Source organism: Artemia sp. Qi Xiang Cuo, chromosome 1 (genome assembly GCF_049724085.1).
Source record: "Artemia sp. Qi Xiang Cuo chromosome 1, ASM4972408v1, whole genome shotgun sequence".
Taxonomy (NCBI): Eukaryota; Metazoa; Arthropoda; class Branchiopoda; order Anostraca; family Artemiidae; genus Artemia; species Artemia sp. Qi Xiang Cuo.
In genome coordinates this window covers 82,207,720-82,228,579 of record NC_142794.1, presented here as the reverse complement: position 1 = coordinate 82,228,579, position 20,860 = coordinate 82,207,720, and the positions used below count along the sequence as shown (strand labels likewise).

At 36.4% G+C, this 20,860-nt stretch overlaps 1 protein-coding gene across 3 annotated transcripts in view; it reads right to left on the bottom strand.

Annotated features, from left to right (window-relative positions):
• The window catches only part of LOC148956806 (uncharacterized), a 91,725-nt gene that overhangs the window by 58,172 nt on the left and 12,693 nt on the right, over positions 1-20,860 (bottom strand). For all 3 annotated transcript variants that reach the window (XM_089096470.1, XM_089096475.1, XM_089096482.1), the window contains exon 3: positions 14,189-14,335. In XM_089096470.1, coding sequence (XP_088952596.1) covers positions 14,189-14,335 — 147 coding nt within the window. The remainder of the gene's footprint in view (positions 1-14,188; positions 14,336-20,860) is intronic.

The window sequence follows — 20,860 nt, the reverse complement described above, 5'->3', positions numbered from 1 at the left end:
ACACGGTAAATCATAACAGAAGACTCCTGAAATAAACCAACTATCGTATATCAATGAAAGAAATTCAAAATGAACTTTTTGAAAAATCAAGAGAATGTAATTTTGACAAGGAAAACCACGACAAAACACTACTGAATTATTCCAACTCTCGCATTTCAATGATAGAAATTCAAAATGAACTTTGAAAAATTAAGAGAACGTAACTGTGGCAAGGTAAAGCACAACGAAACACTACTGAAATAATCCAACTCTTGCATTTCAATGAAAGAAATTCAAAATGAACTTTAAAAAAGCAAGAGAATGTATTTGTGACAAGGTACACCACGAAATATCATAACTGAAATATTCCACCTCTTGTATATCAATGAGAGATAACCAAAGTAAACTTTGAAAAATCAAGAGAGTGTAAGTGTGACAAGGTAAAGCACAACAAAACATTACTGAAATATTACAACTCTTGCATTTCAATGAAATAAATTCCAAATGATCTTTGAAATATCAAGAGAATATAACTGTGAAATCGTAAACCATGACAGAATACAATTTAAATACTCCATTACTCTCAAGTCAATTAAACATAACTGAAGCGAATTTTGACTGACAAAGAGATTATAACTTTGACTAGTTGAACCATGACTAAAAACTTCCGAAATTGTCCAACTCTTTTACTTCAATGAAAGAAATTCGAAACGAACTTTGAAAAATTAAGAGAATGTAAATGTGACAAGGTAAGCCACGTCAAAACACTACTGAAATATTCCAACTCTTGCATTTCAACGAAAGAAAACCATAATGATCTTTGAAAAATCATGAGAATGTAACTGTGACAAGGTAAACTACGACAAAACACTACTGAAATATCCCAACTCTTGCATTTGAATGATAGAAATTCAAAATGAACTTTGAAAAATTAAGAGAATGTAACTGTGACAAGGTAAACCGCAACAAAACACTACTGAAATATTCCAACTCTTGCATTTCAATGATAGAAATTCAAAATTAACTTTCAAAAATCATGAGAAGGTAACTGTGAAATAGAAAACCACGACAAAACACTACTGAAATAAACCAACTTTTTCAAATGAATGAAATAAATTCTAAATAAACTTTTTGAAAAATAAAAAGACTATAATTATGAAAAGGTAAAGCACAACGAAACACTACAGAAATATTCCAACTCTCAAATTTCATATAAATAAATTCAAAATGAACTTTGAAAAATTAAGAGAATGTAACTGTGACAAGGTAAAGCACAACAAAACACTACTGAAATAATCCAACTCTTGCATTTCAATGAAAGAAATTCAAAATGAACTTTGAAAAATCAAGAGAATATATCTGTGACAAGGTAAACCACGACAGAACACCACTGAAATATTACAACTCTTGCATGTCAATGAAATTGAACCAAAGTGAACTTTGAAAGATAAAGGGAATGTAACTATGACAAGGTAAAGCATGACAAAACATTTAAGAAATTTTCCAACTCTTTCATTTCAATGAAATAAATTTGAAATGAACTTTGAAAAATCAAGAGAATGTATCTGTGTCAAGATAAACCACGATAGAACACTACTGAAATATTCCAAGTCTTGCATTTCAATGAAATAAAACCAAAGTGAACTTTGAAAGATCAAGAGAATGTAACTGTGACAAGGTAAACCACGACAGAACACTACTGAAATATTCCAACTCTTGCATTTCAACGAAAGAAATTCGAAATGAACTTTGAAAAATCAAGAAAATGTAACTCTGACAAGGTAAACCAAAACAAAACACTACTGAAAAATTCCAACTCTTGCATTTCAATAAAAGAAATTCAAAATGAACTTTGAAAAATCAAGAAAATGTAGCTGTGACAAGATAAATCACAACAAAACACTATTGAAATATTCCAATTCTTGCATTTCCAGGAAAGAAATTCAAAAAATAAACTTTGAAAAATTAAGAGAATGTAACTGTGACAAGGTAAACCACAATAAAACACTACTGAAACATTCCAACTCTTGCATTTCAATTATAGAAATTCAAAATGAACTTTGAAAAATTAAGAAAACGAACTCTGACAAGGTAAACCTCAACAAAACACTACTGAAATATTCCAACTCTTGCATTTCAACGAAAGAAATCCAAAATGAACTTTGAAAAATCAAGAGAATGTAACTGTGAAATGGTAAATACACCAACTCTTGCATTTCAATGAAAGAAATTCAAAATGAACTTTTTTGAAAAATAAAGAGAATGTAACTGTGACAAGAGAAACCACGACAAAACACTACTGAAATATTCCAACACTCAAATTTCAAATAAAGAAATTCAAAATGAACTTTGAAAAATTAAGAGAATGTAACTGTGACAAGGTAAAGCACAACAAAACACTACTGAAATAATCCAACTCTTGCATTTCAATGAAAGAAATTCGAAATGAACATTGAAAATCAAGAGAATGTAACTGTGACATGTTAAACCACGACAAAACACTACTGAAATATTCCAACTCTTGCATGTCTATGAAATAAAACCAATGTGAACTTCGAAAGATCAAGAGAATGTAACTGTGACAAGGTAAAGCACAACAAAACACCTCTGAAATATTCCAACTCATGCATTTCAATGAAAGAAATTTTAAATGAACTTTGAAAAATCAAGAGAATGTATCTGTGTCAAGATAAACCACGATAGAACACTACTGAAATATTCCAAGTCTTGCATTTCAATGAAATAAAACCAAAGTGAACTTTGAAAGATCAAGAGAATGTAACTGTGACAAGGTAAACCACGACAGAACACTACTGAAATAATCCAACTCTTGCATTTCAACGAAAGAAATTCGAAATGAACTTTGAAAAATCAAGAAAATGTAACTCTGACAAGGTAAACCAAAACAAAACACTACTGAAATATTCCAACTCTTGCATTTCAATAAAAGAAATTCAAAATGAACTTTGAAAAATCAAGAAAATGTAGCTGTGACAAGATAAATCACGACAAAACACTATTGAAATATTCCAACTCTTGCATTTCCAGCAAAGAAATTCAAAAAATGAACTTTGAAAAATTAAGAGAATGTAACTGTGACAAGGTAAACCGCGATAAAACACTACTGAAATATTCCAACTCTTGCATTTCAATGATATAAAACCAAAGTGAACTTTGAAAGATCAAGAGAATGTAACAGTGACAAGGTAAAGCACAACAACACACTACTGAAATATTCCAACTCTTGCATTTCAATGAAAGAAATTCGAAATGAACTTTTGAAAAATCCAGAGAATGTATCTGTGACAAGGTAAACCACGACAGAACACTACTGAAATATTCCAACTCTTGCATTTCAATGAAATGAAATCAAAGGGAACTTTGAAAGACCAATAGAATGTAACTGTGACAAGCTACAGCACGAGAAAATACTACTGAAATATTACAACTCTTGCATTTAACTGAACTTAATTCGAAATGAACTTTGAAATATCAAGAGAATGTAACTGTGACAAGGTAAACCATGACAAAACACTACCGAAATATTCCAACTCTTGCATTTCAACGAAAGAAATTCAAAATGAACTTTGAAAAATCAAGAGAATGTAACTGTGACATGGTAAAACATTCTGTGACAAGGTAAACCACAGTAGAACACTACTGAAATACTCCAACTCTTGCATTTCAATGAAATAAAACCAAAGTGAACTTTGAAAGATCAAGAGAATGTAACTGTGACAAGGTAAATCGCAACAAAACACTACTGAAATATTCCAACTCTTGCATTTCAATGAAAGAAATCCTAAATGAACTTTTGAAAAAAAACAGAGAATGTATCTGTGACAAGGTAAACCACGACAGAACACTACTGAAATATTCCAAATCTTGCATTTCAATGAAATAAAACCAAAGTGAACTTTGAAAGATCATGAGAGAGTAACTCTGACAAGCTAAACCATGAGAAAATAGTACTGAAATATTCCAACTCTTGTATGTCAATGAAAAAAATTTGAAATGAAATCTGAAAAATCAAGAGAATTTAACTGTGACAAGGTAAACCATGACAAAACACTACCGAAATATTCCAACTCTTGCATTTCAACGAAAGAAATTCAAAATGAACTTTGAAAAATCAAGAGAATGTAACTGTGACATGGTAAAACATTCTGTGACAAGGTAAACCACAGTAGAACACTACTGAAATATTCCAATTCTTGCATTTCAATGAAATAAAACCAAAGTGAACTTTGAAAAATCAAGAGAATGTAACTGTGACAAGGTAAAGCGCAACAAAACACTACTGAAATATTCCAACTCTTGCATTTCAATGAAAGAAATTCGAAATGAACTTTTGAAAAAAACCAGAGAATGTATCTGTGACAAGGTAAACCACGACAGAACACTACTGAAATATTCCAACTCTTGCATTTCAATGAAATAAAATCAAAGGGAACTTTGAAAGACCAAGAGAATGTAACTGTGACAAGCTAAACAACGACAAAATAGTACTGAAGTATTCAATCTCTTGCATGTCAATGAAAGAAATTTGAAATAAACTCTGGAAATTCAAGAGAATTTAACTGTGACAAGGTAAACCATGACAAAACACTACTGAAATATTCCAACTCTTGCATTTCAACGAAAGAAATTCAAAATGAACTTTGAAAAATCAAGAGAATGTAACTGTGACATGGTAAAACATTCTGTGACAAGGTAAACCACAGTAAAACACTACTGAAATATTCCAATTCTTGCATTTCAATGAAATAAAACCAAAGTGAACTTTGAAAGATCAAGAGAATGTAACTGTGACAAGGTAAAGCGCAACAAAACACTACTGAAATATTCCAACTCTTGCATTTCAATGAAAGAAATTCGAAATGAACTTTTGAAAAAACTAGAGAATGTATCTGTGACAAGGTAAACCACGACAGAACACTACTGAAATATTCCAACTCTTGCATTTCAATGAAATAAAATCAAAGTGAACTTTGAAAGATCAAGAGAATGTAACTGTGACAAGCTAAACCACGACAAAACACTACTGAAATATTCCAACTCTTGCATTTCAATGAATGAAATTCGAAATAAACTTTGAAAAATCAAGAGAATGTAACTGTGACAAGGTAAAACATGACAAAACACTACCGAAATATTCCAACTCTCGCATTTCAACGAAAGAAATTCAAAATGAACTTTGAAAAATCAAGAAAATGTAACTGTGACAAGCTAAACCACAACAAAACACTACTGAAATATTCCAACTCTTGCATTTCAACGAAAGAAATCCAAAATGAACTTTGAAAATCTGAGCCTTCCCCTTGAGGCAGATCCCATTTATTTTCGATTCTGAGTATTTTTGGTTTTCCCTCCAAAATTGACCCTCCCCCTCCCCTGCCCTCAGAAATGGGGGAACGACGGGGCTCTGAGGCTTCCCCGTGAGGCATCCCATTTATTTTCGAATCTGAGTATTTTTGGTTTTCCCTCCAAAATTGACTTCCCCCCCCCTCCCCTGCCCTCAGAGATGGGGGAACGAAGGGCCTCTGAGCCTTCCCCTTGAGGCAGATCCCATTTATTTTCGATTCTGAATATTTTGGTTTTCTCTCCAAAATTGACCCCCCTCCCCTGCCCTCAGAAATGGGGGAACGAAGGGCCTCTGAGCCTTCCCCTTGGGGCAGATCCCATTTATTTTCGATTCTGAGCATTTTTGATTTTCCCTCCAAAATTGACCCCCCTCCCCTGCCCTCAGAAATGGAGGAACGAAGGGCCTCTGAGCCTTCCCCTTGAGGCAGATCCCATATATTTTCGATTCTGAGTATTTTTGTTTTTCCCTCCAAAATTTACACCCCCCCCTCCCCTGCCCTCAGAAATGGGGGAACGAAGGGCCTCTGAGCCTTCCCCTTGAGGCAGATCCCATTTATTTTCGATTCTGAGTATTTTTGATTTTCCCTCCAAAATTGACCCTCCCCCTCCTCCCCTACCGCTTCCGAAATCATGACGAAATGAGGAGGAACGAAGGGAGCTCTGAGCCTTCCCCTTGAGGCAGATCCCTTTTATTTTCGATTCTGAGTATTTTTGATTTTCCCTCCAAATTTGACCCCTCTCCTGCCCTCAGAAATGGGGGAAAGAAGGGTCTCTGAGCCTTCCCCTTCAGACAGATCCCATTTATTTTTGATTCTGAGTATTTTTGGTTTTCCCTCCAAAATTGACTCCCCCTCCCCTGCCCTCAGAAATGGGGGAACGAAGGGCCTCTGAGCCATCCCCTTGGGGCAGATCCCATTTATTTTCGATTCTGATTATTTTTGGTTTTCCCTCCAAAATTGACCCCTCCCCCCCTCCCCACTCTTGCATTTCAACGAAAGAAATCCAAAATGAAATTTGAAAATCTGAGCCTTCCCCTTGAGGCAGATCCCATTTATTTTCGATTCTGAGTATTTTTGGTTTTCCCTCCACAATTGACCCTCCCCCTCCCCCTACCCCACAGAAATGGGGGAACGAAGGGCCTCTGAGCCTTCCCCTTGTGGCAGAGCCCATTTATTTTCGATTCTGATTATTTTTTGTTTCGCCTCCAAAATTGACCCCCCCCCCTCCCCTGCCCTCAGAAATGGGGTTAGGAAGGGCCTCTGAGCCTTCCCCTTGAGGCAGATCCCATTTATTTTTCGATTCTGAGTATTTTTGGTTTTCTCTCCAAAATTGACTCCCCCTCCCCTGCCCTCAGAAATGGGGGAACGAAGGGCCTCTGAGCCTTCCCCTTGAGGCAGATCCCATTTATTTTCGATTCTGAGCATTTTTGTTTTTCCCTCCAAAATTGACCCCCCCCCTCCCTCCTGCCCTCAGAAATGGGGGAAGAAGGTAACGTTAAACTATTTTAAATTGACAACACTTTCCAAACATCACATGTTTATTATACAGACCACCTCGGAGAGGTAAAGCTAGGTCAACTCACAATGTCATTCTATCGTCGTTAGCCATTTTCATAGACTGATGTTGTTTCAAATTTATAACCAATTACCTGAGTTAACAACCTCTTCGGGGTTACCTTAACTGTTAATCAGTTTAATCCTTTTTTTCTCCACCTTCATACAATCCAATCACTAATTAGAATCATTCACACTCCTATTGTTCAAAACATTAATATTCCACTCACTCTCTTTGAAAACCCAAACCAGACTATACCCACCAAACCAGACTATACCCACCAAACCAGATTATACCCACCAAACCAGATTATAACATACCAGTTTTTTTTTAAGATTGTACACGTGAACTCATGACCTACATTCCTATAGCTTCCATAGAATTCGTTGCTATACGTCCCATAGAATTCAATATGTACATACTACTGATATAACTTAGCCTTGCCCTGAGGATTGTGGGGGAGTGTCCTCCCCAAATATATTTTCTATCTGGAAATCATCACGCTAAAAAATGGCTATCTCAAAATTTTGATTGGATGTATTTGGGGGAATGATCGGCGTGGGGGAGGGGCTAGGTGCCCTCCAATCACTTCCGATTATTAAAAAGGGCACCTAGAACTCTCGATTTCCAATTGACCGAGCCCCCTTTGAAGTTTCTACGACAACCCCTCCCATATGAAGTGCCTCTTGAGAAAAAAAATAATAAATAAATACTAAAACATTGGAGCCGTATGGCTCCAATGAGGCAACGCTACAGGCAACGTTAAAGCGTTGCCTCTGATACAGAGAAGCGTTTTCTGAATAGATTAGAGGGACTAAGGATCAAAGCAAGTCAATGGTGACAAGGGATATGCAACAACTCATGGTAGAACGGGACTATTTTCATACTTGATTCGATTATGCTTGAGGAAGCAACACGACTTTGGGATAGAACAATGGACAAGACGAACAAAACGCGGTAAGATTGTGGTTATTACACTGTCACCAATATAGCTAGTTCAAATCTTCGCGCGTTCCATAATAAAATACAAGAAATTGTGGGCTAATAGCATCAATTCAATTCAGTTTTATTAATAATAGATTTAAAAAGCGTAGATAGATTGATAGATAGATATTTATTGCAAAACAAAGGCCTCTTTGGACCATGGCAAAAACGAACACAGTTGCATATAAAGACAAAACACATGATAATAGCATATATAACAATAACTAAACATAGCCCCTAGCAAATAAAAATTAAATTACATAACAATTGCAACACAAAAGCACACATAATACAATAAAACTAACTCACATAATTAGACACAATGTCACACGCATAATAATAACAATAATAATAATCGTGTATTCAAAAGCCTTTCTACTGGGCCATATACACTATACATCAAATATAACAGGAAAATAAAAGTAAAACTCCCTTCAGCATTTTATTCCAAACCATAACAAATCTTCTTCACAATAGTTCCTTTCTTACCTTTAGTACCTGATCAACAAATCTACATAATCTACACATGAGGCTAGATACCGTCTGAGACAACATGCCCCGAAGTGAAAAATTCCTTTTCCTCAAAATACCCTCCCTCAAATCAGTAAACCCCTGGCACCGGCACAGAAAATGAACCAGATTTTCCTCTTCAATATTACAAATGGGACACGTGTACCTAGACGCCGGGAACCCCTTACCTCTCTCAAATACTTTATTCCTCCATCTTAAAGGCAAACAGTTGGCGCGCAGCTGCAACCAATATGACAAATACTTACTTGGCGAATTAAATTTAAAGTAAATCTCCTGGCCGAACACCTTTTCAACATCCTTATAAACGCTTAATGTCTTGGATCTCTCAATTTCATTCCCCCATGTCTGTATCTCCTGATCTTCTAATCTTTGTTTAACTATTCCTATTATATCAATCTGACCATTAGCAAGGCCTCTACCATCATTCCATATATATGACAATCCTAATCTATCTAATAAGGATTTAACCCTAAACGGCCACGACTACTTACGCCCTGAAGCAAGTAGCTCTTCATAGGCATCTCTAATAAGTTTACCTCGTGGTACCTGCACTATCTTCATCCAAAATCTAACTACCTGAACTAGCCTATGTATACGGAGGGAAAAAAGCCCTAGTTCCCATTTCAAAAACTGGGTATGCGTAGTCCTATGGAGGCCGAAAAGCCTTTTTGTAATAAGTTACCTGAAGGGTCTCCAGCTGTTCTGCCGCTTCCATCCCCCATAATTCCCCACCATAATGAATAATCGGCATAATCTTCGTTAAAAATATTCTCTTATGCATTGCTAGACTTTTAATATCTATAACTGTACCATTCCTAAAAACCGTCGATATAGCCGCTTTCCCCCTTTTTACTGACTCTTTAATGTGGGCACACCAACTACCATTATTTTGAAATACAAAACCTAAATATTTTGAATTTCCAACTATCTTTATTTCGTCTCCATTAAATATAAATTTTACCATTACATTCTTCATCCTTTCTTTTACCAAAAAAAACTATTTCTGTCTTCTTAACATTAAGTTGGAGCTTCTTCAGATCTAAGTAATCTGCAACAAGATCTAACAAAATCTGCAATTCATGGGCAGACTTAGCTACAAGTACGCAATCATCAGCGAAAAGCAAAACTAACTGAACTAAAGCATTTATAAAAATAAAAAACAAACGGGGGGAAAGAGCATTACCTTGTTTTACCCCTTAACAGTTTCTATATACTCTAGAAAAACCCTGATCTATTACCTTTACTACCGCCTTAGTTCCGCAATATATGCTAGTAACTAACCTCACAAAAATACTAGGTAAACCTATACTTCTCAGAATATCTACGAAAAGCACCCTCTCAACATTATCAAAAGCTTTTCTTAGGTCTAAAAAAGCTGCATATAGACGGCTATTCCCTGTTCCCTTCTTATCGACTAAAGCTCTAAGCACAACTGCCGTATTTGCTGTACTATAAACTTTCCTAAATTCTCCTTGCTCTTCATTTATAATCTTATTTTTATATAACCACCTATTTAGCCTCCTATCTAAGATTTTTTCTAACACTTTACTAAAAAATGGTGCTAGAACTATGGGCCTATATTTATCATTCGAGCTAGGGACTCCCTTTTTAAAAAGCGGTATAACAACTGAAGTCTTCCACAATTCTGGTCACTTACCTGTAGAGACAATACTATTAAATGCTATAACTAATATCGACAAAAACACCGACACAAATTTCTTAACCACCCAGGCTGGTATCCCATCCAAACCTGGTGCTGAGCCTCCTTTCATCTTACTAACTACTTCTCTAACCTCCTCTCTTGTCACTTCCCTTACTAATTCATAATCATTCTCCTACAGCGGGAAAATACTTTCACCTGAACATGACGACTGACTATCCTCTTCTAGACCTTCACAGTCTCCTTCTAAATTCTCAAAATAACCAGGCCACGACTCCGGCGAAGGCGTTCGACCTGAAATATTAGCTCTTTCCTTTCTCATTCTACTCAAAAATTCTTTAACATTCCCTAGTGTAAAATCCTACATCATTTTTTTCCTTTCTCAACTATCCCATTCCCTACTTTTCCTCTTCAGCAATTTCTTATGTTCCCTATTCTTAATTCTATAAAAATTCAACGCTTCTAACCGCAATTCTTCATCCTGGCACTGCCTAACAAATTCTACTTATGTTTCTACCTCCTGCTTTAACCTTCTACATTCCTCATCATAATATCCTTTATCTCCTGATTCAACTTTCCTTTCTACCGCTTTACTAGACCACTGGTGCACTCGCATAACTCGGCAAGGACTTCCTCAGCACCGCAATCTAGATTTCTAATCTCCTCTAATCTCATCCATTACTTCCGGTCTCGCTATTATCTCATTCATATTATCAATTTCTTTATTATTCCAATCTTTTTTTAACGGTTTTCGAAATCTGACCTTCTCTTGACCGACTGTCTCATACCTCTTTCCAATACCACTCCTCTTACCTTCAACCTCTAAACCCAGCTCTAACTTAACTGGCCAGTGGTCTGAACCAACTGACTGAAGTACCTCAACATCAACTGACTGAGCTGCAAGCCCACTGTCAACCAACACATAATCCATCAGACTCGGAAGAGCTCCCAACATACAGGTAAACTTCCCTACTCCCCTATCAGTTCCAAATCTCCCATTCCCAATTATTAGACCATTCTCCGATCAGAGATCCAAGAGCCTTTTCTCCCCACAATTCCCCCTTCTCTCCATATCTCTGCTAATTCGAAGCATTCCATACTCAGATGCAACCAAGTCAGGTCCTTTTTAGAACAAGACTCTCTCTATTTCTCATAAAGCATCAGTATAAGCGTTAAAATCCCCCAAAACCACAAAAATATCCTCTGTAAAATCCCTTCTTAGTCTACTTAACTCTTCAGCTAACACATCCCATGTTTTTTCTCTATTATAGGAACTATTCTGAGGCGCTATATACACAGATCCTAAAGTCATCCATTTATTTCTCACTAACTCCAACCGTACCCAAAGAATGTTCTCTGAATTACTAGCAATTCTATGATAACAACGGAAACGAGCTTTATTTAGTAACACGGTTATCCCTCCCTAGCAGCGCATGTTTCCAGCTGGCTTTCGCGCAACATGCTCAACACTAAAACCGTCGAATATCGGAGGGTCACTTGCGCGATGCCATGTTTCAAATAACCCTATAATATCGATTGACTTTAAATCTTCACTAATCTGTTTCACTTTATTTTTCACACCTTGTACGTTCCAGGTTACTAAACTTATTCGATGTATATGGCCGGGTTTTTCCTAGTCACTGCGTACTTGTCGCTCTTCGGTATTAGCTGCATCAAAATCTGAATCTTCCGGAGTAATGCGGTAATAGTCACGATATCTGTTACTATAGGGGGTACCTCCACGGGGGCCCCTCGACAAGTACCGACTAGCTCTATTTAGCCAACCACCCGTGGGCGACACTAGCCTGGAAACATTCCTACTCTTTCCCCTTGATTGTTCTTCAGGACTAATAACTTCCGATAATTTTCGCGTCTTCTTATCATTACCCTTTAATGGAGACCTCGCTAAAATAGTGTCTTTATGGTAGGTTTTACTGCCAGTAGGTGCGGGGTTATTCACATCAACTTCCACTAGTGTTTCCGCATCGCTATCCGACATTGTTGCATCGCTACCCGAATTGTCTTCCGCATTTCCTCGAATAACAACTTCGCTGCCCTTATTAATGGCGCCTGCAGTAGGTGCTCTTGCCTTTTGTACTTTTTGCGTGATGCGCGGAGTCTTCTCCTTTATAACCTTATTCGATAGCTCACCATATTTAAAAATAACATTGTTCACACAAAGTTAGACACCCCTGAGATAGGCAGAACGACCTTCAGAGAGAGCTTTATTCATTTCTACTCTGAGGTGTTTTCTAGCTTCACGCTGCGTGGGGCTACAATCGGGTGCAGCAGAGAGTCCATATTCTCGTAGAAGTGGATTTCCCCTTAAAACCATATTTCTTACATCCATTGAATTCAGCTTTAGCACAATAGGACCCGCCTTCAATCGGAAAGAGTCTCTTACATCACTGCGGGTGAGGCGCAAATTGGGAATTACGTCGTTCAAAACCTTCATAATCTCTTCACTAAGGGTATACCTTCTCGGATCCGCCGCCTCAAAGTTGCAGATTATAACATTGCTGCGCCGCAACTCATCCTCTAAACGGTCAGCTCTAAGCGTGGCTGACTGTAAATTTTGGCGAACCAGTATCAATTCACTCTTCAGTTTCTCGTTAGCTTCTGCGTTCGATTTTAGCTGAACATTCACTTGTGCTAACTGTGCCTCGACAGAAGTTACACTTTCCACAAGTTTCGGGAGAGCGTCCATTTTTTATGTCAATTCCGGCAGCAAATCCAGCTTAAAATTTATCTCTTGTAGAAACTGACTCTTCATTGTCGAATCACCTCTATCCGCTTGCACTGTAACAATAACTGATCAGTGACGTCACCGAGTAATAACAATCCAGTCAAAAAAATCCAATCTCCGATATTTGAGTGCATTAGGTAATTGCGAAAGATTTAATCCTTTACAAAATTGTGTCCCTCTTTAATCCTTTACAAAATATATGTGACCTTCACTGGCGGATGCTGAATGAGAACTGAGCATATAAAAAATTCATACAAAAAAAGACGAAATCTTTAAGTAAACACTTTAAATTACTAAACGCTTTTCATCTAGGCCATAGCCTACTGAGGTAACATAAATTGCTGCAGTTTACGTGAGCATTCAAATCCATCCACTCCACACTACCAAAAATGAGACCCAGCTGCCAAAATCATACAAATAAATAGAAGGAAACGCACCCAAAACAACATATCAACCTATGGTTGATCCTACCGATGCTTGGATAATTCTTGAGAAAGCAAAACGACTTTAGGATGGAACAATGGCCAGGAATAACAAAACGCAGTAAGAATGATGTTTTTTACTGTCATCAGCATAGCTAGTTCAAATCCTCGCGCGTTCTATCGAAAATTGCAAGAAATTGTGGGCTAATCGCATCAACCTGTGGTTGTGTATGATCAGGCTGAGGAACCTTTAAGTGTTTGAGCTGAATCTTGAACATTCTTCAGCTGATTGTAGTGCCCTTCCTCCACTTGGTGTAATACTCAATATGCATGCAGTATTCTGAATACCTATTCTCGAGATCAGTGAAGTTGAAAAGAGAACCTCGTCACCTTAATCCTCAAAAAGCCTCTTGTCTGAGTGGAATTCCTACTAAGCTTATTGTTCATCTACGTTTTATCAGTGGGGTTTTCCCGGAAGGTGTGTAGCTAATATAATTTACAAAAATTCATGTTAATGTTTTTTTTCCATGAAGATAATATCAGAGTATTATGTGCACCAAACCTTCAAGAGACAAAATATAAACTGGCGCTAAAATTTGGCTGCAGTTGTGTGCTGCCTGAAACTCACCGATATATTTTCAATGAATGTGTCAATATGTCATTTAAGACAGAAGCTCTGTTCCAGACAGCTTACCCAGTCGGCTGGTCTTCAAGAGTTAAGCCACATGCCTGTTAATTCGATGGAATTACACTTGTCTGCATCCCCTAGCTTATATTGCCAGGTTCTTTTAAATGTAGTGTAAATAAGTGGGTTAACATCTAATTGACAATCCAATGCTAGAGTGTTTCGTTGGATATTATGAAAAAAAAGAGTTATTTATAATGCATTTAAGTAAAGCACAAAAGTTAAAGGAACAAAATTATAAGGCAAAACACTAGCTCACTCACCGGTACACCATTGTCACTTCCATGATGTCCAGAATTACCGACAAAATCATAGAAGTCCTTTGCTTGGGACATTTCATCAGCTTGTCTTCGTATTTGCTCCAGTGCTTCAGCAAGTTTCATCTCAAGTTTCACGATTTTTTGTAAAAACTAGAGAGAAAATTTTAATTTAACAAAAACCTAACACAAGTGCAATAAAGAACAGACATTTGGAAGAGAACAGTATGAAATTTTCAATGGAGATACGTATTTAGGCCCAAGTATTACCAAACATCCTATCCCTATAGATGCACTCACGCCCAACCCTCAAAGGCGAACTGAGAACTCTGTGTCGGGAGAGAAAAACGGCAATTACCGTTTTCTAGGAAGGCCTATGAACCCGTTGAGAGAATATATTGTAATTACTAGGTCTACATTTCCAATCTTAAGCAAGAATTTTCAGAACTTCAGAGTTTTATGAAGTGCCAGGACAATGCCAAAATCCTCCTGAATTCCATTACAGATTCTGCTTCACAGTTCCTATTTCAATAGCATTTCCACTTTTGATTCTAAGTCAAGTTAAGTGTTATATATTATCAACATATTTTATCTACAGTTAGTGCTGAGGGCGAGGGTGATAGGTCAAAGCCCCTTGATAGAAAAAGCTTTTTTTTGGTTGTTTCACATATGATCACTCGAAACTAAAACTTCCAGATCTAGTTTGGTTTTCTCAATGAAACAGTTTTTTTTTTAATGTATATGGCATACCTAATCTTAAATTATATGCTTATATTTGGTCACAGCTAAGAAATCTTTTTTTATTAGTTTTAATACTTAGATAGTAAATGCCAATTAAAACACTATGAATCTTCCCTCTAACGATTATAGGCAGAACTGAAGAAACCATTTGCACTGTTGAATTATATAAGACAAAATAGATCAAGAAGCAGAAGATTAAGGAAGGGATAGCAACCAGAGTTCAGAAGAAGAAGAAGATTAAATAGAAAATTGTGTGATACTGTAGAACATTTTAAGAAATTTAAAATAAATTTTCTTGTGAAATTTATCTCAATTAATCAGCAGTTGTACCAAACCAATCCTGCTCAATTCATCCCAGGGCTATACTGTGGTGTTTCCCCTCCCCATATTATAGTGCAGGCGGTTTGATATCATTATATTATCCCTTCTTGTTTTAGTTTTGTTTTTGTTTCAAGCTTTTTCCAATAGGCAATGATAATAAATCCTCCAAAAAAAAGTCCCCCCAGATCCCACCTCAAATAATAATGGAACTGATACCCATTTTGGTTGGTCAAGCTCACTATCTCAAAGTTCAAATGATAGCTCAAATTCTGAGAATAGGACAATGATAAGTGTATAAGTGTAGGGGCTAAAGTCACCATAAATGATGATAATGGGTTTCAAGAGGTCCTTTCTAGAAGCTCTTAAAAAAGAAAAAAATCTCCCCAATCAAAAGCATTTCTCCTCTCCCTGCCCAAGATCCTCCCTCCCAAAACTTATGAATTTACCTTAAAATTACTCCTACCACCCCATTTGAAATAAAAAAGATTACTGCAATAAGAGTTGCAATTTTCAAATTGCTAAAATCAATGTTCTCTCTTAATATTAACCGTGATGGATCTTTGCTAATATCTGTCGAAGATCAGAAGTCAGCAGACACAATAATTAACCTAAAATCCCTTCTGAATACCCCAATCAATGCATCTAAATGGAACCCAAAACAATCACCAACAAAAATAGTTGTTTATAATGTTCCCCCAGAAATATCCATTCAGGAGTTAAAAGAAGGGCTCTCAGATAGGGCTGGCAACACAATCCCTGTTGAAGATGTTACCCAACTTGGCAACCCTAACTCTAATGGCCTAAAAACAAGTAGATCCTTCTTATTTACAATGAAGGAAAAAATTGATATCCCAGAAAAATTATTCCTATTTGGGCAAATCAAACCACACAAGGAATACAAACCTAAGCCTATCCAGTGTCAGAAGTGTCTCAAACTGGGATACAAAACAAACAAATGCAATGAAATTTTCCTAGAGTGTAGTAATTGTAAAGCATTCCATCCTAAAGAGTTGACAACTTGCAACAACACTCAGCCTACATGCATCAATTGTAAAAGCCCACAAGAATCTACAAATAAATCACTATGCCCTGCATATAAGAAAAGAGCTCTAACACTCCAAATAGCAACAGAAAGGCCATCCCATACTCCTTTGCAGCAATGGAAGCATATGCAGCCCAACAATACCAAAAAAAAGCCTGTAACGAAACCAACCAAAACCCCCAAGTCAAACGCCCCCAATGCATCAAGTACCCCATATAAAACACCATCTTCTAAGCCCCCTAGGTCACATCCCTATCAGAAGGAATCACCAAGTCAACAAGCCTCCTTGTCCGGTGAGATGAGGTCAGCCTGGCCCCCCCTCCCAAGAAGAAACAAACCAGAAACACTACAAGGAATTAATCCCTTAACTGACAAACAGGATGCACAACCAAAAATACAATCCCCAAATATATGATTATTCATTCTAAACTGTAATGCAGTTCAGGCCATGAACATACATCAACTACAGAAAACAAAAATCATTGCAGAATTGGCAAAAATCTACATCCCTGATGATATGCTCATTCAAGCAAAAAAAGATCTTGCTTTACTTTTAACAAAGCTGAACATTGATACACAGTCATATGAAAAATAAATCAACTACACAACATATATCAATACTCCAATGGAATGTAAGATCACTCACAGAAAATAAGTTAAATGAACTAATATCTTTTATGAATAATAATTCCATTAATATTGCTTGCCTCCAGGAAACTCATTTAACCCAAAATCAACAAATTAAGTCTCTGGGATATACTTTCCTGAGAAAGGATAGATCTTCAGAGAGAAAAGGAGGTGGGGTAAAAATAATATAAAATTATGTGGCATCAATTTTCCAGATTTTGCGAATGATGCTGTTGCAATTGGTATCAGTGTTTGGCTGACTAATATAAAAACCTATATAATAAGCTTTAATAACCCTAATGGCTAAACCACAGATGCCATGGATTTCTTTAATTATATAAATAATTCTAATATGTTAAAAAATTTCATTATTTGTGGAGATTTCAATACCCACAGCCTTTTGTGGGTGAATAAACCAGCAAATAAAGCTGGTAAATTCATTGAGCTTATGACTTCAAATAATAATGAATTAGCTGTTGCTACCCCTCCAAACCTGAATACGTATTTCAACCCCAAAAGTGGCAGATTCTCCACAATTCACCTACAAAACGTGTCTTTAAATATTTGGAATAAAATTTACATAAATAAAATTGACAGTCTATGTACTGACCACTTTACTATAGTTTGCTCCCTAAATAAACCTGCTAAAGCTCTATCACATACCTCCTAATATATCAACACTAAAGCAAATTAGTCTATGTTCCAAAATAGGCGAAAGGATGAAATTACAAATTTCACCAAAAATTCATGTATTTCAGACACAACAGTAGACACACATGCTGAAGTCTTGACATATTTACTAATAAATACAGCTAATCTTGCTATTCTTAGGACAACACCTAATAAAACATTCCCTTAACAGATTCCTAAAGCATGGTGGACAAATGAGTGCCTAAATAAATGGAGAATAAAAAAGGCAGCTAAGACAGAATTCATAAAAAAACCATCACCTACTACATATTTAAAAAAATTACAAGCAGAATCTAATCTAAAAAGGACTATAATAGATGCTAAATATAAATACTGGAATAATTTTGCAAATAATCTATCCAAAGAAACACATGAGCCAATTATACATAAAGTCATAAGCCACATCTGTGGGAAAAAAACTTCCCCCAACCCACTCCTGTATGAGCTTAAACATAATAATACCCATTATGACAATGATAATGAAAAAGCTAAGCTATTTGCAACTCTTTTTGTTAATAAGCCAACATCAAATAATCAAAGCAAAATGTCCCCAATTCCTATGAACCCAAGTTACCAACCACGCCCAGGATCCGAGTATATAACTAGCCCATTTTCAATCCAGGAAAAGAATAATGCAATACATCATATTAGGACCAAAACTAGCGACAGCTATGACAATATACGCCCTACATGGATAAAGAATCTCACCCCTTCATACAAACAAGAACTGTTAAATTGTTATAATCACGCTTGGGCATCTTCTATGTTCCCCAATATATGGAAATGTTCGTCCCTCCTACCAATCCTAAAGAAAAATAAACCCAAAGATAACCCTTTGTCTTATAGGCCCATAATGATTACTCCTGTGATGGGGAAAATAGTGGAGAAAATGATCTATCACAGACTCCTCTGGTTTGTTGAAAAAAATAATATGATCCCTCACACTCAAACTGGATTCAGGAAACACCACTCCTCAGCAGATGCTTTCATTTTGCTAACAAATGCAATCAATGAATCTTTCTCAAAAAATAATGTCCTAGTTGCAGCTTTCGTAGATTTTGAAGGGGCATATGACAATGTGAACCACCAAATCCTTTTAAAAATCCTTCATAGAAGTGCGAAGTTTCATCGTTTGTGTTGGTTCAGCCTCTTCACCCCAAAAGACAATAACCAAAGGCCTACCTCAGGGAGCAGTCCTCAGTTGCCTCCTGTTTGCCCTATATCTCTGGGACATGAACCTATCCCACACAAATCTACAATATGCTGACGATCTGGTGCTATGGTCATCTGGCAACACCTTTGAGATAGCACAGTCAAATCTGTAAGTCACTTTTCCAATTTAAAAAATTCTCTCAACATTCAGATTTACCCATTGCACCTACCAAGTCAAAAATAATCCAATTTCACCGAAAGCGAAACCATGTTAATGCAAAACTAATTCTAAATAAAACAAATATTCCAGAAGATGATCATATTAATTACCTAGGTCTCATGCTTGACCAAAAACTTAATTTCCACTTAAAAACTTAAAAAAATGCTATAGAAAAACAAATATACTAAAAAGACTTCTTTCCACACCCTGGGGCTGTAAGGAGAAAACCTTACTCCAGTTTTATAAATCTCATATAAGACCCCATATTGACTATGGGCTCATCGTCTATGGTGCATGTGCAAAGACCCAGATGCAAAAAATTGAAACAACACAAAATGATATAATACGTCTCATATTTGGTCTTAGGAAACCCACAAGCACCAAGTTTCTGCTTATGGAGAGTGGTTTAACAACAATAAGGGAGAGACGTAGCTTTCTCTTGACAAAACATCTTACAAAAATTGAATCAAATAGCTCACACACACTACATAATTGGTTAAGAAATCCAGCCATGTATAGAGGCATTGCAGATGAGTATGCCAATATTCAGAAGAAGTTCCCCATACCAGTAAAGTCTATTGCACCCACGTTCTCCCAATCCCCTCCATGGAATTGGTCAAGTCCCATAATAAATACTGACTTCTCAAAGTGGAATAAAGATTTAACCCCCATTGCTTTTGTCCATAGAAAATTTGCTGAATACACATACCTATAATAATCATTTGCAAATATTTCTTCATCTGTTAAAAACGAATGAAAAGGTTACAAGTGGTGCGTTCCTTCCTCACCTGAAAATTGTAATGGATGAGAGATTATATAATAATGTATCTATAATGTCTGCTGACTTAAATGTTAAAATCATGGCATTAGAATACCTTATGGAAAACCAACATTAGATTGTAAATTCAAATAATATTATTGTATATTCCGACTCTTTATCCAGCCTTGAGTTGCTGGCCTCAGCTCCTCAGCATAAGTTAGACATTGACACTTATCATTGTCTCAGTACTATAGATAATCTTGCTTCAAGTGGCATAAAAACTTATTTTCAGTATATTCCTAGCCACTCTGGCATAAGTGGTAATCATCAGGTTGATGAAATAGCAAAAAATGGTATAAATATTGACCAGCCAAGTGGGAGACCAATCCCAATTAGAAATATTTACCGATGGGGGCTATCAGATATTAATTTTAATAAGATTAATCCTATCCTTTCCCCCTTTCCCAATAAGTATCTTTCTAAAATTTATCATAGAATTCGTTCTGGAACAAATGGACTAAATTTTCTTGCATTCTCATATAAGTTTTCTAATTCAAGTGGTTCAATTCCCCTGTGCCCTCTTTGTAGTCATTGTAATGTGAATAATGAAACAATTGACCATTGCCTATTTGAATGTAATATGCTGACGTCTGCACAACACACCTTGCTTTGTAAACTGTTAAAATGCTTCAAACACCACAAAATCTCACTATCAGCCAAGAGCCTAGCCAACTATACCTGCACACAGAGCACAGAAATTGATATCTATCATCTTATATTTGAACTCCTTGAGTCGAAAGATCTACTGAAAGATATCTGAGAATATCTAATAAGTAAGAGACAACCAAGCCAGTAGCTCTGTTGCCCACAGAGTGAAGCAAAAAGAAAAGGGCTAAATAGTATCAACTGAATAGCCCGCCTGCTGTGAATTAGAAGAAGAAAGAGTGCAATGTGGCAAAAACTCTTGAGTGAGAAAGAAAAGTGCCAAAAGAATAAAATATATTGATACTTTTTAGAGCTAGAATTATGTTGCAGAACCAATACTTTAGTTTTGCCCTGTTTTATCTTTTTAGTTTGCCTATTTCAGCTTGTTGCAAAAAAGTGACAAGGATCCAACCTTCAAGG